Below are 27481 nucleotides of genomic sequence, written 5' to 3' on the forward strand. Positions count from 1 at the left end.
CTCTAAGGAGGTGAGACGGATGCCCTCCAGATGGGGGCTGAAATGGGAGACCACCTCCCACGGTGGCAGAATAAGTGCGATATCCGCTGGGAACGAGGGAGGAAGCTTATTCCACAGCAGCCCCATTTCCCCGCGTGCCTCCAGGCTGGTCCTCGAGGTGCCAGCGCGGTTCTCCCAAATGTAAAGGGAAGCTGGCGTATCGCCGCCGGCCACCCTACGTGGAAGGGAAGAGGTTCTTGGCGATGGGAACCCCCTGCAAGCCTTCCCTTTTCTCAGGAGGACCTGGGAAGTCGCGTGTGTGCGCGCACGGTAGCGCGCAGCTGGAACCCGGCCCAGCTAACTCCAGCCCGGACGGTGTCTCTTGCACTCGCTGCTCTGAGAAAGTCGCTGTGGCTTCCTCGTTTTGTTTCCTCTAGGCGGGTTTGGCCTTCGGACAGCTATCGCTGCAGCGGAAAAGCATTTCCTCCTCTGCCCGTGACATCTTTCAGTCACACAGCAGAAGCCGTTGGCTCGCCAAGAGCAATATTTTGCAACAAGCTGAGCACCCCCGAGGGTGCTCCTACTGGGAGTGACTTGTCACCACGCAGCCAGCACCTCCGTGGGGCAGCAGCCTGGGGGCAGAGCTGCTCTCCCAGGTACTGCTAATATCTTCTTTGAAAGACTGGAAGGAAATGAGAGCGAACAGCCCGGTGAGAAACAGTCATCCTGTGAGCAATCACTTCTGCCAGCAGCCAAGAGTAATGTATAAAGCAGCCTGGACGCGCCGGTCAGCCCGCCGCGCTCTGAGGATGCATCCGTGCAGATCCCCCTGTACGGAGAGGTCCACCAGACTAGACCTGGAGCCATGCATGTGGCCACCGTGAGGGCACAGATCAGAGGGCTGTGACCCTCCCTGGTCCCCACACACAGCCTCAGCGACAGCTGCTGCTCTCACAACTCCACGGTTTGGGTTTTGGAAGAAATTTGTCTGTACTTTGTTCTCTGCCCTGATCAAAACCAGCCGAAGATGATCTTGATGCTGGCCCTGCTGGTATTGGCGGAGTTGTTCCTGAAACCAGCCACAGTATCTGTATGTCTGGAGAAAGTGCGGAGGGACAACTGAGCGGGCAAGAGACCTATTTCCATGGAGAAAAGGCAATGTGGCTCAGACTTTCTCCAGAAAAGATGTGGCTCCTCTGCAGGTGGAGTACCTAAACCTCCTGTCAGCGGAGCAGAACTCAGTGCACCAGCCCTCACGGCATTGGTACTGGTGGAGACATGGGCACCAGCTGGTGTGTGTGGCCCCAGGGCCATGGGGTCCTCTCTGGGGCTGATCAGCCCTGCCTGGGCCCACATCCATGCAGCATCACCTCCCAGATGTGATGGCATCTTGCACTGGCTTCTTAAGGGCTCCTGTAGCAAGTCTCCTTTCATGAGGTTCTTGGAGACTGGTGGTTTCTATCCAGACTGATGTTGAGGTCCCAGGAGGTGAGGCAGGAATGTCCTGGCCTCAGTTTCCACCAGGGAAGTCCTTGCTGCCACCACTGCAGGTGTTCAAGTGACCCAAGCAATAAGGGTTTGCTCTGAGCCTTGGAGGGCTCAGGCCACCTGCTGTTTCAGAAGGTCTGTACTTCCAGACCAACCCCTGCTCCAAGCCCTGGAAATCCTCACGCAAGGCAGGAATATGCAGTGAGAGGCTCTCAGAAGGTTTGCTCTTAGGCCTGGCCTTTATAAGCAGCTGTGTGTCGGCTGTTGCTTCTGATCTTTCCGTTGAGCTCCGCTAAAGTTTGCCTCACAGCAGTTTTAACCTGTGCTCCGTTGCCTCTTGGCAAGAGGCTCCTCCTTTGGCTTTTTTGTGGTGCTTCCTTGCTGTCGGTAGCTTTGGCTATGGCTGTCTTTCATGGCCTTTGACCCAGGAGGTGCGGAGCTCTCCTAAGACTGCAATGGCTGCAGGATTTCGCTTCAACCCATCTTGTTGCTATTCTGAAGTCTCCGATGGAAGTGGTGCATGTGGATGGGACAAAGCAGCGCGTACACGGCCCTTGGACTGACATTCAGGGCTTTTCTGGCCACAGGAGTTTTAAAGGCTTCTTCAGGTGCCCCCTGAGACCACAGAAGCAGATCCAAGTGGGGCATCTCGGCTTTCGGCACGGCGGTGCGCGTGTGCTTCTGCCAAACACCTGCATTTGCCGCGTCGGAGCCCAAGCCACGCGTTCCCGCCCGGGCGCCCGTGTCGGAGGCCTTCAGGGCAGCGCTGCTGACCACTGCCTGGCCGGCTGCTGCCGGGTCCGGGGGAGCGACCCCGCAACGGCCCTTCCCAGCGGAAATGCTTCTCGCGGGCGCGGAGGAAAGCAGGTGGAGGTTTTCTTTGTGCTCAGCGCGTTAGGAACGGGCTGCTAAGCGGGAAGGCCGCGGCTCGAGGCTGGCTGGCGAGGGGCGCTCGCGTGGGCGCTGCAAGGCAGGGAGCAGGGAGGCCTCCAAATTCGCTGCGGAGGGGACACTTCGGGCCGGGGGGGGGGGCGGGCTGGGGGCCGAGCCCGGCGCCGCTGATCGGCAGCGCCGGCCCTGCCCACGGCCCGCCCCCCGCATCCTCCTGCCCCCAGCGCCGACGGGCGGACGCACGGACGGACGGACCGACGGACGGACGGACGGACGGCAGCGCGCCTGGCCGCCGCCGCCCCCTCCTCGGCTGCCGCGCCCGGGCGCGGGGCCCCGCCGCCCCCATGGGGCGCCCGGCGCGGGGGTCGCGCTGCGTAGCGGTGTGTGTTGTATAGTGTGTTGTGTGTTGTGTAGTGTGTGTGTGTGTTGTGTGCGCGCAGCCCCGGCGGCGGAGGGAGCGGCGCGCCCGAGCTGCTGCTGCTGCTGCTGCGCTGCAGGTACGGGGGGGCCCGACCCGCGCGCCCCGTTTCCCGTGCGTGGTGGGGGGGGGGTCTCGCCGGAGCCGGGTGGTGGTGGTGGGGTGTGTGGGGGGGAAGAGCCGCATCGCGCCGCGGGGCCGGAGCTTGGGCGTTTGCGCCGCGGGTGGGCGGGCGGGCAGCGCCGGTCGCCGCGTCCCTCCGCCGGCCGCGCTCTCCCGAGGAGCCTGCGGCGCCCGAGCGGGCAACTCCCGGCCCTCGGCGCCCCCCGCTCGGCAGCGGCTTAGGGCGGCTTTGCCCTTCTCTTTTTCCGCCCCGCGCGCTGCCTTCGTCGCCCGCCTCTCAGAAAGAGAAGCCGCCCGCGCCCAGCGCGGCTCGCGATGCCCGGGCCGAGGTGCGGGAGAAGTTTTCCTGGGCTGGCTTTGTTTCGCAGGGAAGGAAAGCTGGGAAGCCTGTGCGCGGAGCACACCCTGCAGCAGGGCTGGCAAGCGGGATGGACGGACGGACGGACGGCACCCCGGGTCCGTGGCGCCTCGGCCTTTGCCACCGCATCCAGAGTTTCGGGCCCAGTGCCTGCCCTTCACTTCCAGCCCGGCCTCGGCCACTTCCCAAAGCCGCTTTGCAAGGAGCCCGGGCTCTGCAGGTCGGCCTTTCCTCCGTGCATCCCTCCGTGCATCCTTTCCTGCGCGACACCCGCCGACAAAGCAGCGGAGCCACTGGACCGCGCCGGCCGGCCCGGCTCAGCTCCCCGGTGGCAGCGCTCCCGGCGTGCCCGGGGCCGGGGGGCCGTTTCCTTCCTGGAAGGCAGGAAGTGATTATGTCTTTGCCTGCCACAGGCTAAAAATAGCTGCCAGGTCCCTGCTTTGAATAAATGCCCCTTGGCCGGGCTCGATTTGAGGGAAGCAGGCAGGGAGGAGAGAGCCCGGCGTTGCCCTCGGCGCTGCCCGGTGCAAAAACACGCGGAGGAAGCGCGTGTGCGAATGGAGATATATGTGCCCATAAGGCCGCTCTTGTATGGCGAAAGGTGTGGTCTGCTTTTAAAAACAGCCCTCTCCCCCCGCGTCCCCCGCTGCCGGCTGCGGAGAGGGCCCTGTAAATTGATCCGCCGGGCTGCTCCGGCGGCTCCCTCCTGGCGAGGGGGAGCCGGCGGTTTGCTAGGAATAGAAGCAAATCACAGCCTGCGCCTGCCAAGCGCACGCCCGGCGGCTCCTCCGCGAGCAGCGAGCAGCGAGCAAGCCCCGAGGAGCCCTTCGGAGCCGGCCCCGGGTGCCTCCGCGTCGGGAAGGGCGGCTGGGTTGCCGGAGCTCAGGAGCGCCCCGGCGTTGGCGTTGAAGGAGAAGCTCCTCGGGGCCGGCAGTCGCCTCGTCGGCCTTTGCCCGCCTCTCTTGCGCCCTTCCTTAGCCGCGCCACCGTTGCAATCCTGCGATCTGCCCTGTGCGTCGCCGTGAGACGCAGCTCGCCGCGGGTCAGGCGGCGCTTGGGCTTGCGCCGCGCTGCCCCGAAACCTTGCAAAGCCGCACGCGTGCGTGCTCGGCCGCGTTTCGTGCTTCCTGGGGGGCACGTGAGGGCAGCGCGTGTTCCCCGCCTCGCAGGCGGAGGCGCGGGAAAAAGCCGGCGTGAAAATCGGGGCGCCGAGGAGCTCTGTGATCGAAGGTCCTTAGCAGCGAAGGCAAGGAAAACGCACCATTCCTCACCTGTTCTCGCTCCCTTTTTTTCAGTAAAACCAACCGTTTCCTTTCAGCCTAGCTTGGAACGAAAGAAGTCCCGCTCCCACGGCGCGCGTGGGTGTTTGATGTGGATAGTCCTTCTAGGGGAGAAAGGCATGGAAATTCCCGGCTTGCTGTATTTTAGCCAAAAATGCCCTTTTCCCAGGTGCTGGGAAGGACCAAGTGCGTGACCCTCCCTCCCGGGGCTGGTGGGGGTGTCTAGCTGCCTGTTTCGGGTTCATCCTGGCTTTGGCACAGGAGATCGGTGGCTTTCCAGAGCATCCAAGCAAACGGGGCCGCGAGTTTGCGCTGCGTTAATTTAGGAAGCGGAGAACTACCATGTTGTTTCCAAAGAGTTATAATTTTGGGTTTACGCAGGCACGGCTGCGTCCCGGGGAAAGGATGTGTCGCGTTGGCAGAGCGGGAGAGCGGAGGCCTCTCCGGCTCGGGAGGAAGGAGGCGAGAAAAGCAGATCGCTCCCGAGCCTTCCAGTATCTATATTTGTGCGCGCTGCCGCAAAGCTGAAGCGTTGCGGCTCCCCGGGGAACGCGCTGGTAAAAGCCTCATAGAAAAGGTCACCTGGAGAGTCACAAGTTTGGCGCCTCGAGGTTCCTGTTTTCGCGCTGCGCAAAGCTGGGCTAGATGCACGGGGAGGCCCGTTTGACCTGCTAGCCGCGACCTGGCTTTATTTATTTATTTATTTATTTTTTTCCCAAAAAAGCAATGCTGCGTGCCGCGGTTTGGACCAGCCAGTGCCAACCAGCCTCTCGCTTTGGCACGTTTGCATTTTATAGCGGTCAAACCTCTGCTTGTCCTCGGTTCAGGCGGGTCGGTCGGGATGGAGAGGGAGCGGGGAGAACTTTTTTTTAACTGCTAAGAAAGAAAAAAAAAAAAAAAGAGGAAGAAGGAGAGAAAAAAAAAAAAAGAAAGGAGGCGGCGGGGGATGGACAGATTTATGGGTCCCGATTCCTCCCGCCGACAATGCGGCCGCCGGGCGAGCGCCCGCTTCCTCCTCGCTGCGGCGCTGCGAGGCAGATGCATCCTGCAGCTGCGGCCCCGGCGGCCGCCCCGGCTATATTTAGGCCATTGTTCGCTCCGTCTTTGAATCCCGGCCAAGCTCCCGGGCTCCGCTGGGACGCGGGTCGGCGGCGCGGGAGGCAGCGCGGTGCGGGAGCGGGCGGCGCTGGCAAGGAGCGGGTCCGAAACGCCCGAGGCTTTGGCTGGCCCCGCTGGCCCGGATCCGCGACGGTGCTTTCCTGCCCTTTCTTATTCCTTCCCCGGCCCCTCGGCTAAAGGATCTGGCTTCCCTGATCAGGGGCCGTGCGCGGGGTCTCCCCCAGCCCGCTCTTCTCATGCAAACGCCGCTCTGCGGGGGGGTTCCCCCCCCCCGTCGCCTTCCTGACTTAACGAGGCAAATATTCGGCGCTGCAGCAACGCATCCTTCCGACGCGGCTTTGGATCTTAATGCACCAAGCTGAGATAGGCGGAGAATGCCGCAACGGAGCTTTTTGGGCGCATTTCCAGGCCCGGAAGGGCAGGGGCTGAGGCCGGCTCTCCTCACTGCACGAGTGGCCGTCGCCCGCTGGAGCCCCCGTGGCCGTCAGCGAGGGGCTTTGGTGGGATTTGCCCCCGCGGCCCGGCAATGCTCCGCGGAGGCCAGTTTGCCTCGGCAGAAGATGCTCGCGGCGTGCGGGCAGCGCGTCCCACCCAAGGCAAAAAGCAGCTTAGGTCGGGTTTCCCCCGTGCGTCCGTGTTGCGGTTGGAAAGCCCGCTTCCAAATCTCTCCGGTCGCTTAACTTCGTGTCTCACGCTGTTATTTGCCGGTGTGGTTTGTTGCTCAGAAATACCCTTTCGGGGGTTTGCGGCGACGTCCCGTGACTCGAGCTGCGGCGGCGGGAGAAGGGCGCGAGCGCCGGCGCGGCGACGTCCGCCCCTGCCCGCATACAAATGCGGGGCGGCTATTGAGCGTCCCGCGCCGCCGCCGCTGCCGAGTTGCCCGAGCGGTAATTGCCGTCGGCCGGTCCGAAAGGATTCGGCGCTGCTGAGCGAACCGAAAAGACGGGGGGAACCGTTCTGGCTAAGCGCTTCCCTCCCGCTCAGGTCCGGGGCTCTCAAAACCCCGAAGCGGCTGCTGCGAAACGCTTGCAACTTTTCTCATGGCGTCTTTTTTGTTGTTGTTTTTCTTGCTTTTTTTGCCCCAATGGCATTTATGTGCAAAAAATGGGGGGAGCAGAAAAAATCCGTGCTGGGCCTCGGCGGTCTCTACGCAGCCCGTTTTTCGGAGGCTTTGCCGCGGGCGCGTTTGCAGCTCTCTGCAAAGCCTCCCGGCGCCAGGACCGCCGTGCTCTGCTATTCCCGTCCCGGCAGCCGGGTGCGGGCGCAGGGAGGAGGGCGCCTGCGTCCGCCTGCTCTCCGGAGCCTTTCGGAGGCTCCCGGCCAAGGCAGTAAATTATCTGCCAGTGGAAAAGGCAATGCCAAGCCGCCGCTTTTGGCGCGTTTGCCCGGCGCTGCCGTCGGAGACTGTCACAAGCGCTGGCTCGCGTTTCCTGGTGCAAACTCGCAAATGGATTTGCAATAGCGTCACCGACCTGGCGCTTATAATAAGGTGCTGATCCCTGGTAACGGCTTTACAGCCACAGCCTGTTTTCTGCTGTTTTTCCTCTTTGTGGCAGTTTATTGTAGGCTGTAAACAGTAAGAAAATAGTGGATTTTTATTTAAAGGAAATACGTGAGTGACTTCCAAAGACAGGTAAAGTCCAGCAAGCCAGTCTCAGAGCCGGCTTGCAAGGCGAGAGAAGAGACCCCAAGCATCTGGGTTAATGGCTGTTCATTAATGCATGATTTCCAGCACATGTTGTGTCCATGCTGTTGAGCTCCAGTTCAATGTGAGCTGGAGAACTGGTTGCAAAAGCGAAAAAAACACCTTTCCCTGGTTCGGCAACAAAGCAAATGAATTTTGTCACACGAGTGTCAATTCACAAGAGAAAAATGCTGTTGAAGGCCTTTGCAAATCATTTCTAAATTATAAACAACCCTCCTCTTTCATGCAACATCTGGCGTTCAGCGCGCTTTGAGGAAAAGGACACTTGAAGTTTTTGTGGTCCAGAACTTGCCTTGTTTTAAAAAGTTATTTTTCCCAGTCATAAGAAGCTGAGCTTCTCTTGACGTCTGCGTGTCCAGGACAGAGTAAAAGTCGCCCCACAATACGTTGGAGCTGCTCGGTGGGGACGCCGCCGTGTTGTCCCAGCGCGGTCAAGCGGTGCGAGATGCTCTCTCTGCCGCCGGCTTGGAGGAGCCGCAAGCGCCCCACCGTCTTTGCGTCCCCCGATAATAAACAGCGAGCTGGGAATGAGCAGGGGGGCTGAGGAGCGAATTACATGGGGGCTGAAATACTCGGTGGTATTTGCTTGCTCTTGAAGCGTTTCTGCTCCAGGAAGGGCCCTTGCTGGTGCAGAGGGGGAGGCTGTAGCCCAAAGCCACCATCCTACTGGGCTGGCCAGGGATGGGGTGGTCCCCCAGGATAGGTGTCAAGGGCTGGGGGGAAAAAAGGGTTTGCATGTCAGGGAAGGAGACCGGAGCATCTGGAAAGGGCCGTGTCCTCGTGGCGATGGAAACGGGCCTCTCCGGCCGTCGCGGCGCTCCCAGAGACGTGGCCACCTCATTTGCCGTCGCCAGCCCTGTTTATCGACGCCCGGACCCGGACACCTGGGAAGGCGTCTGGCCTTGGATTGTCTCCCTTCCCCAGGGGAAGGGAGAGACCGGGAGCGGTAGCCTGGGAAGCCCAGGTGCTGGTGGGGCTCCCGCTCCGGAGCAGCCTGCTGAGAACATCCTCCTCTCCGCCTTGTTCTTCCATGTGCCTCCGGCGCCGCCCCGCGAAGCCGCCCGTGGGTATGGGTACAACCGCCAGCACGGCCCAGCAGACGGTCTCGGCGGCTGCCTTCGAGGCCGTGCGCGGCACCGGCGCCATGGAGGACCAGCGCTCCCTGAGCATCCACTCCTTCCAGGCCGTCGGGCTCCACAACAGCAAGGCCAAGTCCATCATCACCAACAAAGTGGCGCCCGTGGTCATCACGTAAGTGCGCGCCCTCCTCCTCCTCCTCCTCCTCCTCCTCTAGCATCCTGCCCGGCGCTCGCTGCCCGAAGGACCCTCTCTGAAGGGTGCCCGTTGCAGGTACAACTGCAGGGAGGAGTTTCAGATCCACGATGACCTGCTGAAGGCCAACTACGCCGTGGGGCGGATCTCGGACACCACGCTGGAGCACTACCTCGTGCAGGTGGGTGCCACCGGCCGCACTGCTGGAGCTGGAGAAGAGGCCGGGAGGGGCCTTAAAGCAAGCCAAAGTCTTAAAAGCAATATAGCATGTGTGTTTTTATGAGCCGGGGAGAGCGGTCACTGAACTCGGCATGGAAGCTGTAAGGGTCGGTTTGGGGAGGTCTCTGGGATGACCTTGCTGGGACGTGCTGCGATACCCCGAGCCGGTCTTTGGGCAGAAACAGAAACGCTCCGCGGGTCCCGCTTGCATCCTGCTCCAGTTTTTTTTCCTCCTCCCTCTCTCTCCACCCCTTACTTTGCAGGGGAAATATTTTATGGTCAAAGATGTATACAGTAAACTAGACGTCTTGAACACTACCGGCAGCTGCGGCGCTCCGAATTTCCGGCAAGCCAAAGGCGGGTACGCGGTGTTTGGCATGGGGCAGCCCAGCCTCAACGGCTTCAAGCAGGTGCTGCAGAAGCTCCAGAAGGAGGGCCACAAGGTCGGTGCGAGTGCGGGGATCCCCTCGTCGGGGCGAGCGCGGCCGCGGCGGGGTCTCCGGGCTTACCGTTCCCCGGGGTGGCCGGAAAAGGTCTGGTGCGGAGGGGGACCGTCCCAGCCCCAAGCGGCTCGTTGCGGAGTTTCTGGGTCTGGATTTCTCCAGCAGCGCTGGGGCACGGGGAGAGGTGGGGTGGCGAATAGCATGTTAGCGCTCCCGCTGCAAAATCCCCGGCGGTTCTGCAAACGAGTGCACCTCCGCTGCTCTTCGTTAGCGAGGAGCGGTTTGCTCGCTCTGCGCACGGGCCGCGTCTCTGTTAGCCGTAAGGAAATCACGGGAAAAGCAAGCAAAGCAGGAGCTCCTTGCGCTTGGGTCTTCAGGAGGGGCCGCGCGCGGTCGCCTTGACCGGCCTCCCTGTGTTATCCTGTCTCGAGGTGCCCCGAGAGATGAGCAGCTCTGGGCAGAGCGGCCAAACGCTCCGTCTCCGGAGCTGACTCCCGGAGCTCTTGGCCAATTTGTTGCAAGGACAGAAAGGGTTTTGGAAACCCGTTGGAAACCGTAGCCGCGGGGAAGGCTGATGGCCGGCGCGTGGCCGGGTCGTTGCAGGAGTGCGTCTTCTTCTGCGTTCGCGAGGAGCCCGTGGTCTTCCTGCGCGTGGAGAGCGACTTCGTGCCCTACACGCCGCGCGGCAAGGAGAACTTGCACGAAAATCTGCACAGCCTGCAGAGGGGGGTCAAGGTGGAAAACCTGGAGCTCGCCATTCGGAAGGAGGTGATCGGGGAGGCCATTTGCAAGGCTGAAGGGCAGCGAGGGGGTTGTCCCCATCCGTTTGGGCGCTGGGGTTGGGCCGAGAGCCGAAAGCGCGTGTGTGGCAGAGTGTGGGGACAGTGGAGGCTGGTTAATTCCCGCGAGGCACGTTTTGGGGCTGGCTTGGACCGTTGCTTCGCTTATGGATGTGGCTTTGGGAAAAGGGGCGTGTGGGCATCTCGCTGCAAACCCACCGGGTGCCGAGGGCGGGCTCGCCTGGGAGCCGTGCGGGCGCGCGGTCCCTCCTGCCAGCTCCGCTCCGGGCAGCGGTCGCCGGCGGTGGCGAGGCTGCGGGTTTTGACGGCCGGGCTCGTCTCTCGAAGCTCCACGACTTTGCGCAGCTGAGCGAGAGCACGTACTACGTCTACAACGACATCGAGCACTTCAAGGACGAGCCGCACGCCGTGAGGATCCAGTGCGAGGAGGACATCCACGTGACGGAGGAGGTCTACAGGAGGCCCATCTTCCTGCAGCCATCCTACAGGTACTCCCAGGAGACGGACCGCCACGACGTGACGTGGAGGGGAGCCTCTCCAGAGGTCCTTTTGGGTCATTCCCCGTAACGAGTGGCTCTTCCCTGTGCCTGGCAGGTACCATCGGCTGCCCTTGCCCGTGGATGGGGCTCCTCTCGAGGCCCAGTTTGATGCTTTCATCCATTTCCTCAGGGTAAGGTCCGCGATGGAGCCCCACTGGCGCTGGGAGGGTTTGCAGCTCCCGAGCACCATGTGCCGCTGTAAAGGAGTGTTTCAGGGACAGCTGAACCCAAAACACCCAGTCAGTGATTATTTTGGGTTAGGATTTCCTTTTTTTGGTTCTTTTCAGGCCTGTAGAAGGATCTCGCTCCTAGTTGAGTTGCACTAATGTTTTCTTGGTGCTCCTGTCCTTCCCCAAGGAAGCGGTTTTAGCCTCACCCGAAGTGCCAAGTGGCTGCTCCTGGGGGTTTTTGGCTGTGCTCACGTATTTTTACTCCAATGCAGCATAGCAGGAGGGCTTGGCGACCTGTTTTTTATCTTGGCTCCTTGCTACTGAGGTGTGCCGAGGGTATCCACTGTGCTGAGACCTTTCTCCATGCTGCTTCGTGTGCCTTCACGTGGTCCCTGCCTTCTATGGCACGTGGACGCTGCCTGTTTGCGGGCACTCAGACCTCACCGTTCTTGCACGTGTGGACCTCTGAGCGCCCCTCGCTCTGCTAAGGCCGGAGGAAAACCAGAAGTCTGATTTCTGCTTGCTTCCCCGGACTCCGTGCATGCCTGCCTCCCCCACGACCGCTTCCCTCTGGCCATAAGCTTCCCCGGGGAGCCCGTTGCGTGGTGTTCAGAGAGGTTGTCCCTGGCCGCCTGGACCCCGGGTAGCGTGCCGGGCTTGGCCCGACGTGCGGCGAGCGCTCCTGCCTCTGGCCGCGGCCCCGGCTTGTTTTTCCCTCCGTTGCCGCACAGCCCGGTCGGGGTTTTATTTGTCTTTCCCTCTGCGTCCTGGCGAGGAGGATCTCTGCTTCGGCAGGGGTGGCCTGCGCGACTGCTTCCATGGCTGGAAATGCTCTCTCGGTAACTTCCCACGTAGGCTGATCTTGCTCCAAGTGGATTTTTTCCTTTATTATTCAAGTCCTTCATAAATAAATAACAATAACCCAACGGGCAGGCGTGGTATCGCTGGGTTCTCGCCTTTCTGAATCAAAACAAAACTCCTTCCCTGGCAAAATAGCCTCTGGGAAGCATCAGCTGGAAGTTAGCAGGGGTTAGAGGAGTCGGTCTCCTCCGTCTCGCGTGTCCCGCTTCTGGCTTCATGCCCCTCCTCAGCGGGCGACGGTGCCCGCGGCCGCGTGTCCCCTGCAGCCTGTGCCTTGCCGCAGAAGCGCGGTGACGCCGCCTCGCCGCCGGCCTCTGCGCTAGCCCGTCGGGGTCTCGTGGCCGCTGCGAGGGGCTGGGCGATGCTCCCGTGAAGGGCACCGCGCCGCAGCACCCTCGTGTCTCCTCTCCCTAGGAGAGCCCCAACCTGCTGCCTCTCCGCGAGCCCGGCAGGCCCCCGCCGGCTCTGCTCTTCAGCTGCCAGACCGGCGTCGGCAGGACCAACCTGGCCATGGCCCTGGGCACCCTCGTCCTCCTCCACCACAAGGGAGCAACGCAGAAACCGGAGTAAGTGGGACGGCCCCCCTGGGGCGAGAGGGGCCCTGCAGTGTCCCCTCCAGCCTGGCCCTGGTCGAGCTGAGCGGTCCTCTTGCCTTAAATGCTACGAAGTGAGGAGAAAAGTCCTGCTTGCTCGCAAGCATCAGGAATAGCTCGGGCTACCCCGGCCCTTGCCCTGAGGCAGGTGAAGAGCTGCCTGGATGAAGGGAGCCGTGCCGGTGGGCTATGGCACGGGTAGGAGATGTGCCACCAGGTGACCGGGCGAGCGGTGCACGCTTCGAGGAAGGGCAGTCTCCTCTTAAACTCTGGGATGACCCCAATGTGAAAGGGAGGTGGAGGAAGGAAGAGATGATGACTCAAGTCCTGTTGCTCGCAGTTTGACCTTCTTTTTCTTCTCCCCCAACTCCAGCCTCCCCCATCCAGCTAAAACGTCTCCGAGGGAGAGGTTTCGGGTTATTCAAGCCTTCATTGAGATGGTACCTAAAGGCCAGCAGATAGTTGAGGAGGTAAGTGGGGGTGCGTAAAACCCGTGGTGAGCGCAGGAGTGTCCTTTTGGGTAGCGAAACTGCTCTCGGCCCCTGATGCGGCTGAATCGCCCCACGTGGCCGGGCTGCTGGAGGAGAGGGCTATGGGGTGGGAGACGGGGAGAGGCGAGGGGCAGGGGGGGAGTGGGAAATCTGCTCCCCTGCCTGCCGGGGCTCCAGTCACCAAACTTCCTCGTGGTCCTTGCAAGGTGGACAGCGCCATCGCCCTCTGCTCGGAGATGCACGACATGAAGGAAGCTATCTACGAATGCAAGAAGAAGCTGGAAGGGATCGGGGAGGATTACCAGATCCAGGTACGGCGGGGAGGCGCGCTCGGGGGCTCGCGTCTCGCGAGAGTCGTGCTCGGAGCGGGGCCACGTCTGTGGGGAGGAACAGCAGCCAGCCAGGGCGGGGGAACGTTAGCGTCTCCCCTCCCGAAACCGCGGCAGCCGTCCGACGACGAGAGGTGCCGGGCGGGTGGCAAAGGTGCTCTTGCTTTAGCAAAGAAGCCGGGAGGAGCGCGTCGCGAAGCGCAGCTCTCCTTCGAAAAGCGCCGAGGAAAGAGCACATCTTTATGCGGCGCTCCGGCTCCCCGGGAGCGTTCAGGCTCCGTGCTGCTGCCTTCGGTGACCCAAATAAAATGTTTAGTGTGGGGTGGGTTTTTTTGTTTTGTTTTGTTTCTGCTTTTTGTTTCTTTTCTCCCTGCCTGGCTCTCTGAGCCAAGACTGCGCGGTGAGAAATGCAGAGCCTCTCCGCCGTGCGCGTTGTCGCGTAGTCGGCCCCGCTGCCGGGATGGATGCGTGCCGTCGCCCGGACGCGGCCCGGCCCGCGACGTGTCGGGAAAGCAGCACAAACCGCCCGGAGTTTCAGAGCCCTGTTTGCAGGACGGTAATTTATAGAAATGTTTTTGCGAGCGAATAATAAGAATGTAAATTATGGAAATACAAAACTTCCTGTGATCTGGAAACTTCCCAAGGCCGTGAAAAGCTGGGAGGCCACAGTGCTTCTCTTTTTTTCCAATCGCTTAAAAAAACATAGACCATCAAATTGAACAGGCTGGGATTTGGGGGAAAACCTGGCCTTTTCTGGCTTTGTCACCGCTTTTGGTAAGCGACCTTGGGGGCAAGTATCCTGTGCCCTTGTTTCACCATCCGTAAAATCGGCAGATTGATGCTGGCCTTGCCGGTGAAACTTTGGGAGCCAGCGTCGGTTGCTGCGTGGAGATTTTATTGCTGTTGAGATGAATGTAACTCAGGGTCAGGATAACTCAGGGTCAACCTCTCCTAGCTGCGTGTGTGTTTTTTTTTCCTTTTTTTTTGTCTTTTTCTTCCTCTCTCGTTTCGAAAAGCAAGTACGACCGCAGCTGTGCATGGCGAGGTTGCAGTGCACCAAACCAGGCATAAATTGCCACTGCCAGCTCGCGAGCGCTGGAACGAGGCCGGCTAACGTGCAGCAGCGGCTTGGCCGGGTCCTAGTGCAGCTTCTTCCATCGATTCCTTTTTTCTTTTTTTCTTTTTTTCCTTCTTTTTTCCCCCCCCCCCGGCCAACTTTGTCCTGGCTAGCCGAGGAGATGCAGATCCCAGATGCACTTGACTCATCTTTTCACTTCACTTCCAGCCTTTTTGGAGATTAATTTTTCCATTTAAGTGATTAACGTGCGGCTAGAGCGGAGCGTGAGTGCCAGGGCGTTTTGGAAAGGGCAGCCGGAAAACACGCTGCGCCGCCAAAGCAAACGTGCTCCCCTGTTATCGGGCGGGAAAGCCCCATTAAAACGATTAAGTAGACAAGAAGCGTTTGCTGGCACTTCTTTGGCGTTTTATGGGGAACGTCAAATTTCTCCCTCGATCCCTTTTCCAGGGGAATTTGGGCATGCTGTATGGCACCTTTGCCTGCCTTTGCTTCTCCCGAGCTGCCCTACCCGAGTCCCTTCCCCGGCTCCCTGCCCACCCGGCGCGGCTCGTCTGCCGGGCTGCGGATGGCTGGTATATGTCGTCTCTGACGCTGGAAAATAAATGGCCAGGGATTGCCGTAAATTAGCCGAGAGGAGTGTTTATTTGAAGTGTGACTGGAGCAATAGCGCTTTTTAAACAGTGGCGAGGGGCCAGGAAAATGTGCTCGTTGGACACGGGCGGCGTGCGAGGGGTGGAGGGGAAGCGAGGAGAACGAGGAGCGGAAGGAGGGGCCGATTCTCCGCGTCGGAAACCAGCGTGGACCCAGTAGGGCTGGTGGGTCTTCAGGTCAGACTGGTGGGCTTAGCCATGCTGAAGCCCTCCCGAGTGAGCTCTCATAGCCCTAGGTGCTTCCTGGGAAAGGAGAGGCCTTTCTGGGCGTGCAAGAACTATCTCACGTTGCAACGGGTCTTTCTGCCCTGGGTTGAGATGGCAAAAGTGGAGACTGAAGTCCTCCAGCAATGGCAAATCGGTGCGACGTGGTGGCCGGGTTGGGTCTTGGCGTGCGATGATGCTAAAGCATAAGCAGACCCTGCAGGACCCGTTCTCCATCGCATTCGGCTGTGCCCCGCTCCTGAGCTGTTGCCTGGGTCTGGGTTAAGTAAATCTTGACGGATTGTTGCCCCCTTTCCTTGAAAGTCTGTTCATGGGGTCTGTGGTGGCACTTGCACCCAAGGAAAATCTCTAGCACTGAGTTTAGTGAAGGAAACCAAGTGCCTGGTGGAGGGGGGGGAAGAACCGCTCTGCTGGTGGTGCCGGCAGCGGCGAAGCCCTGGACCGCTTCCATCCTTACAGGCTTTGTTTTGAGTTTCCTGAGTAAGCTTGTTTCTCTGCCTCTTGATAAATGACAGCGGGCCGGATTTGTCCTGCGGATAACAAGTAAATATTCATGAGTCAATTGCACAATGTCAGCAACTTCCAAAGGACGCTTGCCGAGTCTTCCTCCTCCTGCCGTGGCACGGCGAAGGCTCTTCCTAAGCGCACAGTGCTTCCTTAGAAGATTTTTTCCATAACGTCTTGGAAGAGGATTTTCATTTGCAGGGGAGGATGGTCAAATCGGCATGGCCGACTGAGCGGTCTTCGCAGGGGCCCATGTAACACTCCCTTGGGCAAACTGTGGTCTCCAGAGACTTTGAAGGAGCATCGTACTGTCCCATTGCTTAGGGTTTCCCTGGATTGGATGCTCCCGTGACTCAACCTTTGCTGCTTCCAGTGTTGCAGGACATTTTTACGGGTCTTTTTTGGACAGGGAAGGTATTTTTAAGCTCTGAATCCCTGTATTTTGGATCGTTGTTTCATTCAGAAGTGCTCGAGTAGTGCCTGACCTGACAGCCCCCGGCTTATGTTGCCTGAGCAGATGACCTGGGGGATCTCGGGTGGTCTCTGCCCTCAGTTTGAAGCTGCCATCGCTGCAGCAGAGATAGCGGGTGTACGTGCGTGCTCCCTCGCCTCTTCCCATCGAACCTGGCGTGCCAGAGCAAGCGCAACTTCAACCTCTCGATGTGGTTGTCCTCTTCTGGAAGAAAGCCCCACCGCAGGGAGACTGGCAACAGACTTGTCCTAATCTTTAGCTTCTGCTCCGTGGAGGGTAAACTGGAAAACAAGAAGTGCTGAGAGACAAATTGTATATCCAGTGGCAAAGCCCTGAAGCCACTGCTGCCTTCGTATCACACAGTCTCCCCAACAGTGATGTTTTAAGTGATATTTGCACCAAGCGCGCTGCCTTCCTTAAACACGCGTACTTGCTGCTGGCTGTAGGAAAGAGCTGCTGCTCTGCTCTGTGCCTGCTGGTATAGAAGATGTTTTCAGCTAAGATGCTGTAAAGGGTTCGCCCGTGGTTTAAACCCTCTCCCGCCAAGTTGCAAGACGAATTTCATTCACAGAAGAATAAACTACTTCTTTGCATTTAACTTAATTGTGACGCTCACCCCTGAAAGTGCGTTCGCTTGCAGCGAGTGGTCCTGTTTGCCTGGCCAGGTGGCTCTTCTGCCTGCCGGTGTCGAAGGAGCATCGGCGTTTCTCGCACACCTCCCCTGAGAAGAAACGAGGCTGTTGCAGTTGGCCCGTCTCTGGTGGGAGCAGTAACGAGGGAGCTTACCTGCTCCTAGCTTCTCTCTCTTCTAAGCAAGCTGCAAACAAGCATAGAGCGTTTTTCTACCCGTAACAGCAGACAGCTGTTTGAGAGCCACGTTTCTGACGCTCAAAGGCTGCTTTGGGTTTTAGTATTAGGCGGTCCTGTTTAAGGTGATGTTGGATGTCCCGAGTGCCACCTGCGTTGTTTGCTTTCAGGGGAACAGCACCAAAGAGTATTTCCTCCAGAGGACTTTGCAGAGCCTTGAACGCTACTTCTACTTGATCGCTTTCAACTACTACCTTCACGAGCAGGTGAAAAGCCCCTTCCCCTTTTCATTTTACTTACGTTGCCCTCTGTTGCAGCAGCGGGAGGGCGAGGGAGGGAAGGAGCACCTCAGCTTCTGCGCTGTGATGGGCAGAAGAGGTGGATGGTGTGGCGGTGGCGGTGGTGGCGGGGAGGCACGTGCGGGGCTGGGCTGCGGGCACCCCTCCTGACGGCGGCGTCTCCGCTCTGCCCCCGCCGGCAGTACCCCCTGGGCTTTGCCCTCAGCTTCAGCAGGTGGATGTGCCGGCACCCCGAGCTCTACCGGCTGCAGGCCAACATGAACGTCTCGGAGCTCACCGTGACGGCGGAGCTCATAACCAAGGGGACGCGAGTGCTGGTGAGTACGCGTGCTGCTCCTCTGGTGGGACAGGGCTTGCTCCTGCTGATGGTCTGCCGGCAACGCCTTGACGCCCGCTTGGGGACTCCCTGGATGCTCTCCCTTGAAGCCCTTGCCTGCAGCACCCTCAGCATCGAGGTTGGGTTGGGTGGTAGGAGCAAGACGTTTCTCCGTTGCTGGGCGGATGCTTCCCTAGAGTGCACTGAGTGCCCTGGTCTCCTGCCTCTACCCTTAGAGAGCTGGGCGGGTGGGCAGAGATCCCCCATGCACGCAGATGGGTGTCCGTCCCCCACAGCTGAGGTGCCAGCGCCCATGAAGTGAACCGCAGGTGCTTGTGTAGGTGGACCTTCACATTCCTTGATGCTCCTTAAAACATTGTCGCCACTTCTGGGTGGCTGGTGCTGGATGAGGGGGGACAGAGCTGCTTGTGGGTTGCTGCTGCTTTTGCATGGTCTCACCACAAGCAAGCGTCTCCTGGGGTTGAAGCTCAGCTCTGGGGCTTTGAGCTTGCTGGTGTTGAAAGGGTGGAGAGGCACTTCTTGGACAGGGGCAGCAGGTGAGGGTCCGAGAGTCCCTTTGGAAAGCTCTGTTTCGGAGAGGGCAGCTGAAACGTAGGGGAGAGGCCATGGGGCGCCCTTGGCACTGGGCTCGTTCTGCTGCAGGTGGCGGACGAGCGCTTCTCCCCGGACGTGCTGAGCACCGTCAAGGAGATGAGCGTGGCCAACTTCCGGCGGGTGCCCAAGATGTCCGTTTACGGGACGGCGCAGCCCAGCTCCAAGGTGAGGGGCCGCTTGCCGGGCCGCGTGTGCGATTTGCATGCTCACGCCAGGAGGAGGTGCTGGGACTTCATTTTTGCTGCTGCTTCCTCTAGACTATTGGGAGCGTCCTGCAATACTTGACCGATGCCAAGAGGAAGCATTCCCACATCTTGTGGATAAACCTCCGGGAAGAAGTAGTCCTGGAAGGGAACGAACAGATCTACACCCTCAGGGAACCTGGGAACCTTGAACAACTGATCACAGTGCCTGTATCCTCGCCCGAACAGCTAGAGGTGAGCCCTTGGCCCCCTTCGCTCCCTCTCTTCCCCCGTCGTCTCTGTTCCCGTGGCCAGATAGCAACTGCTGAAGGTGCCTTAACTGCATAACCTCCTGGGTTACGTTGCAGACCCATCCTAATTTGAGCCTATAGGATAGGTACCTGTTAAATGGTGGGTTTGGGTACCGTATTGAAATGAGATGGTAATTTCTCCCCTTTAAAAGGAATCTCCTTTCCCAGGAATATCCTCGCTGGGCAGCTTTCAGCTTGCTAAAAAATAGAAGCAGGAATGCCAAAAGCAATTTTACCCTAATCCAAACCCAAGCACAGGACAAGCGTTGACTGTGGGTGAACGGAGGTTTACACCCATATATCTGGGACTGTTTGAAAGTTGCTGCCTGTATAAACACATCTGCCTGATGACTTGCCTGGCTGCGCGCTCGTGTTAAAAACCTTGTTCTCCTTGCCTGGGCCTCCCTTGTGTTCATCCTTCCCTTCTCGCTCCGATAACTTAATCCCTTGGCCAATGTCAGCTAAATTTGACAGAGGGAAAGAGATCTCATATTAAGTTCCTGCAAGCTTTATGCAAATAAATAACTGGATGTGGGACAGAGGCATAGGTCATGTCCTCACTGAGGGAAAGGCTAATCTCCCCCTTCAAGGAGTCCTCATGAGAGATGTCCACAGGAAACCAGGCTTTGATAGTCCCTAACCCCACAGAGCTACTTGTTTTGGTTTCTTTTTGTTTTAGCGGCAAGGGGAAGCAGTCCTATCGCATGTTGTGTTTGGCTCATGCGCTTCATATCTGCTGGAAGCTTGGGACACCCCGGCTGATAGAAAACCAACCAACCAACCTGCTCTTTATGATGCTACATAAATAAATGATTCCTCATAACTTTATTGTAACTGTGTGATAGTTTACAGAGTGTCAGAGTAAAGCAGAGTTCCTGCCATGAAGAATTTATAGTGTGGCTTGAAAGGGGGTGTAAAAGGCACCTGGGCAAAGGAGAACAGATGTTCCCAGCTGGGCTTTGAAAGGAGATAGTAAGTGAAGGAGGTTTGTCTGCCAACAACATCACAACTGCGTGGAGGAACTCCAAAGTGTCGCTCCAGTTGCCTGGAGAGATCATCCTCCTGAGGTTCGCATCTCTCCAAGTAGGTTTCCAAAGCTGGAGAGCCAGTGGAGCTGTCTGAGGAACGGCACAAATGTGGTCCTGGGGGGAAGAAGTGGTGGCTGGTCCCTGGAGCCTGTTTTTGTGTTGGCTGCAGGGTGCTGGGGGAGGTAGTAAGAAATCGATTATGGAAGCGATCAGCAGGAAATATTGGCAGTGATTGGCAAGAAAAAAAGTCGGGTCCTACCTCCAAGATTGCATAGAAGGAAGGAGAGGAGATAGGAGAGCTGGGCGGGTGATGGAGATGTGTGTGTTTGTGCTCAGCCTCTTGGTCACACTTTGCAAGGTGTCGTGCACCACTGGCAGACCCTGCTGTGAGAGGCATGTCAGGCTGCATCTCAAACTCATGACAGGTAAGCCAGGCTGTGAACCATGACGGCGGGGGACAAGAGGAGGAGCGGAGGGTGCCTGAAGGTAGCCATCTCTAGCTGTTGCAGCTAAGATCCCTGCAGACCATCAGGCAGGACCCCAAGGCACCCGGGAAGAGCTGTGCATAAAGAGTATTTGTAGAGTGGCCTTACCATGTCCCCTCCCGTGCAAACTGCTGCTTTCCAGGAGCTCTGAGTTCACGTCGCCTTTGGGGAATGAAGGTGCCTTTGAGGCAGAAAGTGTGTGTGTGTGTGCTTACGTAGGCTAGATTTCTTAAATATGGGAAGTGGTTGAAATAGGAGTGAGTCTTACAGTGGGGGCTTCTGTCCTTTGCAGAAACTAGAGTCTACCCTGAAGAATGACCTGCTGAAATCCCAGAAGTGGCTGGAGGTTTACCTAGAGACAGAGAAGCAGATGAAGATGTTCAAGAGCTGCTTGACCATGCAGGAGATCTTTAATCAGCAGAAGAACACATGCCAGGGACTGATGTACCGGCGGATCCCGATCCCCGACTTCTGCGCTCCCAAGGAGCAGGTAACGGAGGGACCGGAGAGCGGTGCTGCCGGTGCCAGCCCTTTGCCGCCCAGCGAGGGGGCTTTCTACACCTTCTCCTCTGCTGCAGGCTGAGTTGCGTCTTGCCTCACGTGTGCTAGGTGCCACCAAGCAGGGAGCAAGTCAGCTACCCGTTTCTGGCACAGGGAAACGGTGTCAGGGTCCATCTCCAGGGCAGTCAGGGATCGAGCATTTGCAGCCTTCAGCGCGGGCTGGGTCTGCTCCCAACAAGTGTCTGGGCTTAGTCCCGGACTGACAAAGAGCCGGTTGGAGCCTCCCAGGCGTGCCAGGCGTCCCCTGGGGAGGCACCTTCTCCCGGGAAACTTTGCTCCTACCGCTTGTGTTTCTGGATGCGTTTGGTCGGCCGGCGAGGGGTGGGAGACCGCTTGGCAGCCAGGTCTAGCAGAAACGTGCTGTTGCCATCTGTGGGCCCTGGCCTGCAGCGAGGAGCAGGGGAGCTGGCCTTGAGGCTGCTCTCTGATTTGGCTGCTTCCACTGGGCACCCCGTTGCCACGGCAAAAGGCACGGCGTGAAACGAAGCAGCAGAGCCCCCCGAGAGCCCTCGCGCACCATTACCCTGCCATGCCCGAGGCTTGTGCGCTGATGGCCTTGCCGGGGAAGATGGGCAGCCTGTGCGCCCGCAGCGCCTTTGGGCACCCACGTGCTCTGCAGCACCTTCGCAATCTGCCCGGCAAGCGGTCCTGCGGCTGCTTCAAGCGTTGGGTACCGACCTCCTCGTTCAGAGCTGGATTTGCCCCTTGCAGGCAGGGGAGCTTTGGGGTGGGTGGTCCTGCATCAGGCCATGTTTCCTCAGCCAGCTGCCAGAGGGCTGGTGCTCTGCCCCTCTTGCATCTTCACACGTGTGCTCCCACCCATGGGCACCTCTTGGCCTTGCCATGGCTCTTGGGTGCTCCAGAAACCAGGTTCCCCTCCGATAACCCTGGAGGCAGCCGCAACCCCGCTTTCCCCTCCGCAGGACTTCGACCGGCTGCTGGAGGCGATGAAGAGCACCCTGGCCGAGGACTCCCGGGCAGCCTTCGTGTTCAACTGCCACAGCGGCAGAGGGAGGACCACCACCGCCATGGTCATAGCTGTCCTCACGCTGTGGCATTTCAACGTAGGTACCGGCACGGGGCCAGAGCTCTGCTCTCTTGGGGTTAGGTTGGAGCATTTCGCCGCGGGGGAGGCTCTGCAAAGTCTGCAGCAGCGTGCCCTTAGTGAGAAGGGTGCGTGGGGGGGTTAAAGGGAGCCCAGGGAAGGGTGGCGTTGGCTGCGGGAGGTGCACTTTTCCTATTCGTTGGCCTTTTGCTGTGCACAGCCAGCAAACGAGCTCCACAAGACGAGCAGGCATGTCCTGGGTAATCCCTTTCCCTGTTCCTTCGAGCTTCCAGCTGAGGAGTTGCAAGAAGCTCTAAGTGCTGAGGAAAGGAAGGATGTGGCTCCCTTCTTACCGAGCGGGGCACGGAGGGGTAGAAGTTCAGAGTTGTCTCCCCTGCCTTTCTCTGCCTGGGCAAAGCGGAGGTGAAGGACGTCTGGGGTCCTGGCGGCTTGTGCCCAGCTCTGGAAATCTGCAGATTTGGCTCTTTCTGCTCAGGATTTGGGCCAAGACCCAGAGCACACTGTGCCTTGCTTTCTCCATCTGCGCCCCGCGAAAAAGGGTGCTGCGACGCGCTGTGGCTGGAGCGCCATCTCCCAAAGCCACGGGCCTGGGCGTCCCTGGATGCTGCCCAAAGGGAGGGGACCCCTGTCCTTGGCCAGGAGGGGTGATCACGTAGCCTTTGGCAGCGCCGACCTGCCTGACCCTCTCCAACTGCTGCAGGGCATCCCCGAGGTGAGCGAGGATGAAATCGTGAGCGTGCCTGATGCCAAGTACACCAAAGGAGAGTTCGAGGTGAGTCCTGGGCCTGCCCCCGCCCTGGCCGAGGCTGCGGGAGCAACCGGGCTGTGCCCGCGGCGGGTCTGGCGCTCGGGCAGCATTTGGGGCTCTGATATTCAGACCGTGTCATTTGCTGCTTCTGCCGCTTCCAAATATTTCTAAAGCAGCAGAAGATCTCTGAGGGGAAAGCAGGACCAACAGCCCATTAGTGCGTTTTATTTATTTTATTTTTATTGCACCATTAAGCTGGTGTTGGGAAGGGACCAGATGTCCTGGAGAGCAAAACCCAAGACATAGCTTGTGTGCTCCTCCTGACGGCGGCCCTCAGTAAAGAGGAGGACAGTCATCTCGTCCTGGTCCGCCCGTATCGGCGAGCCCTGGATTCAGCCCCCTGCACCGCTTCTGGCTCCTCCTCGTGCTGTCGAGCGATGTCCCTGCTTGCTTACCCGTGTTTCCCGGTGGCGTGTGACCCTGGGTCCCGGGTGCTTTGCTTGGAGGGTGCTTGCGTTGCAGCTGGCTTTGCAGAGGGCCACCTTAATGAGGATCCTCGTGATGGTCACCAAGCCGTGGACAGCTGGGGAGGAACACTAGCAGCTTTTCTTTAAATTTTTTAAATTTTTTGGGGGTGCTGGCAGGTGCCCACTGTGGAAGTGTGTGGTCCTCCTTCCTGAAGGCCCGGGCACCCCTGCGGGAGAGCCGTGCGTGGTGGCTGTGCCCCGGGGAGGCAGCGCGCTGTCGCGGTGGGCGCAGGCCATCTCCTCTGCCGGCCCGGGAAGGAGGGAGGGAGGCAGGAGCAGGCGTGGGGTAATCGCGCTCGGCACGGGGCTGAAGCCTGTGCCGCTCCCGCCCACCCTGCAGGTGGTGATGAAGGTGGTCCAGCTCCTGCCCGACGGCCACCGGATGAAGAAGGAGGTGGACATGGCCCTGGACACCGTGAGCGAGACCATGACGCCCATGCACTACCACCTCCGAGAAATCATCATCTGCACCTACCGGCAGGTGAGCGGGACCTGGGCTCCTTTTCCCTCCTTTTTTTTGCATCGGCCCGGGGACGTGCCGGCGCCCCGCTCCATCTCGCCTGCTGCGCCAGATGCCAGCGGGTCCAGCCGGGGCCTGGACGGGTCCCCGCGGCAGCGCCGGTCGAGAGCTTCTTGCGCCGGAGCTTCGTGGCGCGTTCCCGGAGGCACTGGGCTGGCGCGGCGGCGGCTGCCTGGTTCCTTCGCTGCCCATCGGCTCCTCGCTTGGCGCTGCTGCAAATCGAGCAGAGCAGAACAGCTCTCGCCGCCCTCCGGGGTTCGCTGAAACTCCGTTTTGTGCCTGACCGATGGCTCGTTCAGGGGCAAAGAGCAGGAAGCAGGTAACGGAGGGAAAAAAGCGGTGATGAATTACTCGTTGCAGCTCTCTGACAGAGTAAATCCCTAAGAACGTGCAAATTATCCCGGCGCATTCGGGTGCTTGGCGGAAACGGGGCAAAAAGGGGCGCCTTTGGGCGATGCTCGGCACGCGAGAGGGGCGCGCGGCCGGGCGGCCCGCCGCGGCGTGGGAGCCCGCCGGCCGCTTGAGGGTTGCGGGCGCCCGATCGGCAGAGCCGGCCCGGCGCCGCGTTGCCGGCAGAGGGCAGGGACGGCGCGCGTGGCTCCGCCGCCTCCCGCGGCCCCCCTGAATTTGGGCGGGCGGGCGCGCGGGGGGGGGACGAGCAGGAAAGCTCCTGCCCGCGCCGCCGCTTTCGACGGGCGCTTTCGTGGCGTCGCGGCGGCCGGGGGCAGAAAGGATCCCTGTGTGAGAGCGGGTTTTTTTTTTAAGCGGCGCAGCGGTTTTGCCTGTTGCTTTTGGAATCCGTCGGCGCGCGGGAGGCTTCTGGTTCTTTTTCCCCCGTGCTGAAGCATCGCTTTTAAAGGGCCGAACGGCTCGCTCGGCGGCTGGGAAGGAAGGTCGCGCGTGCGGGCAGGGGACGCGAGGGCTCGGGGCTTGCAGGTGCTCCTGGCCTGCGTCCAGCGCGGGAGCCGGTTGCCCTGAGCTCGGACCAACCCTGCTCCCCGTGGCGGCTTTGAAGATGCGTGTTGGTAGGGGCCTTCCCGCCCCGTCAGGGCTCCTCTCTCCCCTGCACCACATTGGGAGCCTGCTCGATTCTCCGTTCTGCGCCTTTTTTTTTTTTTCTTCTTTGCGCTTTTGAACTGTATTTGTCTCGCCCAAGAACCGGGGGCCGTTGATGCAGAGGTTGGGAAGGGGATTTTAGCGGAGCAGCCTGTTTTATTCGCCAGAGAAAATGGGTTCCAGGCTGCAGAGAGAAGAGGGAAAAAAAAAAAAACAACCCTGAAAAACCCTAAGTCAACATAAAACCTGGGAGATGTTTTGGTTTTGCCTTTTTCCGTGCACACGCGTGCCCTTTAAGCTACCTCCTGGAAGCGAAGGGCAGCGTGGCCTGGGAGCCCTCCCACGGCACTGGCACAAAGCTCCCCTTCTCCGCTCCGCGGGTCAGGCAGAGGCCAAGGGGAAATACGTGTCCGTGCCGCAAGCCCTCGGCCGGCTGCTGCTGGCGAAAATATCCCCGGCGGGACGAGCTGGTGCTGGGACGCGGGGGAAGAGAGGGAGCAGCAGATGAAAAGGATGCCGTTAAGCTCGGGCTTTACGCGTGCGGCAATTAACCCGCGGAAGCGGCCGCTCGCTCGATAACAGGAGCGCGAGCGGTGAGCTGCAGCCGGGGGGACGGCGGCAGCCCGCGGGGGCGACGGGGCCCGCTCCGAGGCACGGTGCGTAACGTCTTCCTGCAAGCCCCAGCCGTAAAGGGCGGATGCTTTGCCGTCGGGAAGCGGACGTCCCTTCGGTCCTTGTCCGTCCATGCACGTGCACGTACCTTTGGATGGAGGCGAGCTGGCGCATGGGGATTTTGCAACCGCCCGCTCCCGCCTGCCCTTCTGGTCGCCTGGGTCTTGCTGGCTTTCGAAGCAAAACTGCTGCAACTTTGGGTTCAAACTGGGGGATGTTGCTCCCTGCCTGTGCCTTTTTTAATGACCAGGCTCCGGTAGCTCAGGGCTTGCGAGCGTGCAAGGTTTGGGTGCCCGTAGCCGCGGTAGGGAACGGTCAGCTGAACAACATCACTCGGTTGGAAACGCTCGACACAACGTCCTTCCCTTCTGTGAGCATCTTTGCATTAAAATCAGAGCGCCGTTTGCTAATTATTTAGAGAAACAACCAAATGCTCTGCCTTTCTCTACCCCCCTAGACCCAGCCTGGCCTGGTGACTCAGGTCTGTCGCCGGCTGAGCTGGCCGCGGATGGGAAGGTGCTGTAACCACCCATAAAGCTTCTCCCAGGTTTCCAAACAGGGCATAAAAGCGCGCGCTGAAACGCCAGTGGCCTGGACTACCTGCTGGGTTTGAGTTAAGGCCACCCTCGGATAGAAAGGCTATTTCGGATGCGCCCACGCTGCTGGAGGGCCGAGGCTCCGCACGCCCGTATCTCGCCCGTGCTTGTCCCAAACCGCTGCGCGGGATATTTTTAAGTCCCCCGCAAGCCGAGACAAGACTCTTCTGGTCAATGTGGCTTCGCTCGGCCCTGTATCCTGCTACGGAGAAAAGGGAAAGGGGTGGGAAAACGTGGCACTCGGGGAATTTTCTGTCTCGAAAGGAAAAAAATGTGCTCACCTTTGATTTTAGGGGTGGTTTGGCTTCGTTTTTTGAGGCAGCAGCGTCCAGCCGGGCTGAAACCGTAGCGGAGGCCGGAGTGATTTGCTCAAATGTAGATGACTTTCCAAAGTTGCTCCTTGAGGGAGCTGGGCACCAGCCCACGGTCGGGCTGACGTCTCTGCGCCGCGCGGGGACACGGCGACTTTGGTCTTCGCCTTTTGGTCTCCAGGTGGGAACGGCTCACGTGTTTCTTGGGTATATTTAGCGCTGGCCTCACCGCTGAGCTGGATCCGGAGCGGCAGCAGCAAGTGCAATGCATTTGTGTTGGGCCTGTGATGTTCTTCCGGATGAAGGCTCAGAAAAAGCTGCAAGCTGAGATTATTTTTTTTGTTGTTGTTTAGAGTATAGAGCTGCTGCTTTGCCTAAGGGGTTTTGTCCTGCGTCTTCGCCCAGCAGCCCCGGAGACCCCTTTCTCCAGGGCACTGGGACATCTCTTATTGAAGCGCTGCTCTTGCAAACCCCTGTCCTGACCCCGTCTGCCCCGGACCGCTTCTCTCCTCCCCTTTGCTCGTGGGCCTGGGGGTTTCTGGGCAAGGGCTGATTTTTGCACGGGGCCGCGGGAAGGAAGTCGGTCCGTGCCGTTGCTCTGCGGCACGGGCAGGGCGGCCTGTCCCACGTCTGTCCGGCGCGGGGAGGCCGTACCGCTCCCCACCACCTGCCGCGACCTCAGCCGTTGAAACACGGCTCGCGAGCGCTCCCCGGCCCTCGCGGCGCAAGGGGAGCTTCGTCGCCGGAGTCGGCGCGGGGGGCCATAGGATTGGGCGGCATCCCTGGCTTTTTGGCAAAGCAAGAGAAAAGCCCAACTCCGTGTGACAAGCTGTTGCGGCGCCGGCTAATTTGCAGCAATGGTCACCGTGTGCGTGCCCAGCAGGGTCACTGCGGCAGGGCGGCTTTGCTCCGGAAGGAGCCAGGGCGGCGGGGCGAAATGGCCTTGACTGGCTGCGGCGATGGGCAGCGGTGAGGACGTGAACCACGCGCCCTGCCTCTTCTGCAGGCGCCCTGCTTTGGGGGTCTCTTTCCAGCGTGACCAGCTTCTTCGTAAATCGTGGGAATTCTTGCTCCGCCTCCCCTCTAAGTGCCTTGCTCTTGTCTCAGGCCTTGAAAATTCATCTCTCATATTTTTCTGACGTCGCTAATGAGAGCTGGGGGAGCAGGTTTTGTCCCCGAAGCGTCCCCACGGCCTTCGGTGCAGCCTCTCCGGTTTTACCGCAAAGGGACAAGGAGGCTGGTCTGCAACCTTGGCGGCCGTGTAGGTGCCCTGGGGTGGTTTGGCTTCAAAACGCCACAGCAACGGCTGTAAATCTCCATTTGTTTTTCGCTTATTTTAGACTGGAAGACTGAACAGGGGGAAGGGGGTAAAGG

The 27481-nt window shown here is 59.7% G+C and overlaps 1 protein-coding gene across 1 annotated transcript in view; it reads left to right on the top strand.

The window, feature by feature from the left end:
• The first annotated feature begins 2655 nt into the window (after window positions 1–2655).
• The window catches only part of PALD1 (phosphatase domain containing paladin 1), a 32274-nt gene continuing 7448 nt past the window's right edge, over window positions 2656–27481 (top strand). The window contains exons 1-18 of the mRNA XM_067299494.1: window positions 2656–2855; window positions 8419–8612; window positions 8712–8814; window positions 9116–9295; window positions 9899–10063; window positions 10423–10583; window positions 10690–10765; window positions 12080–12231; window positions 12632–12728; window positions 12956–13060; window positions 16985–17080; window positions 17296–17430; window positions 18093–18209; window positions 18302–18481; window positions 20343–20540; window positions 21535–21675; window positions 22378–22449; window positions 23293–23433. Coding sequence (XP_067155595.1) covers window positions 8431–8612; window positions 8712–8814; window positions 9116–9295; window positions 9899–10063; window positions 10423–10583; window positions 10690–10765; window positions 12080–12231; window positions 12632–12728; window positions 12956–13060; window positions 16985–17080; window positions 17296–17430; window positions 18093–18209; window positions 18302–18481; window positions 20343–20540; window positions 21535–21675; window positions 22378–22449; window positions 23293–23433 — 2301 coding nt within the window. The 5' untranslated portion in view covers window positions 2656–2855; window positions 8419–8430. The remainder of the gene's footprint in view (window positions 2856–8418; window positions 8613–8711; window positions 8815–9115; window positions 9296–9898; window positions 10064–10422; window positions 10584–10689; window positions 10766–12079; window positions 12232–12631; window positions 12729–12955; window positions 13061–16984; window positions 17081–17295; window positions 17431–18092; window positions 18210–18301; window positions 18482–20342; window positions 20541–21534; window positions 21676–22377; window positions 22450–23292; window positions 23434–27481) is intronic.

This window comes from Apteryx mantelli, chromosome 7, assembly GCF_036417845.1.
Source record: "Apteryx mantelli isolate bAptMan1 chromosome 7, bAptMan1.hap1, whole genome shotgun sequence".
NCBI lineage: Eukaryota > Metazoa > Chordata > Aves > Apterygiformes > Apterygidae > Apteryx > Apteryx mantelli.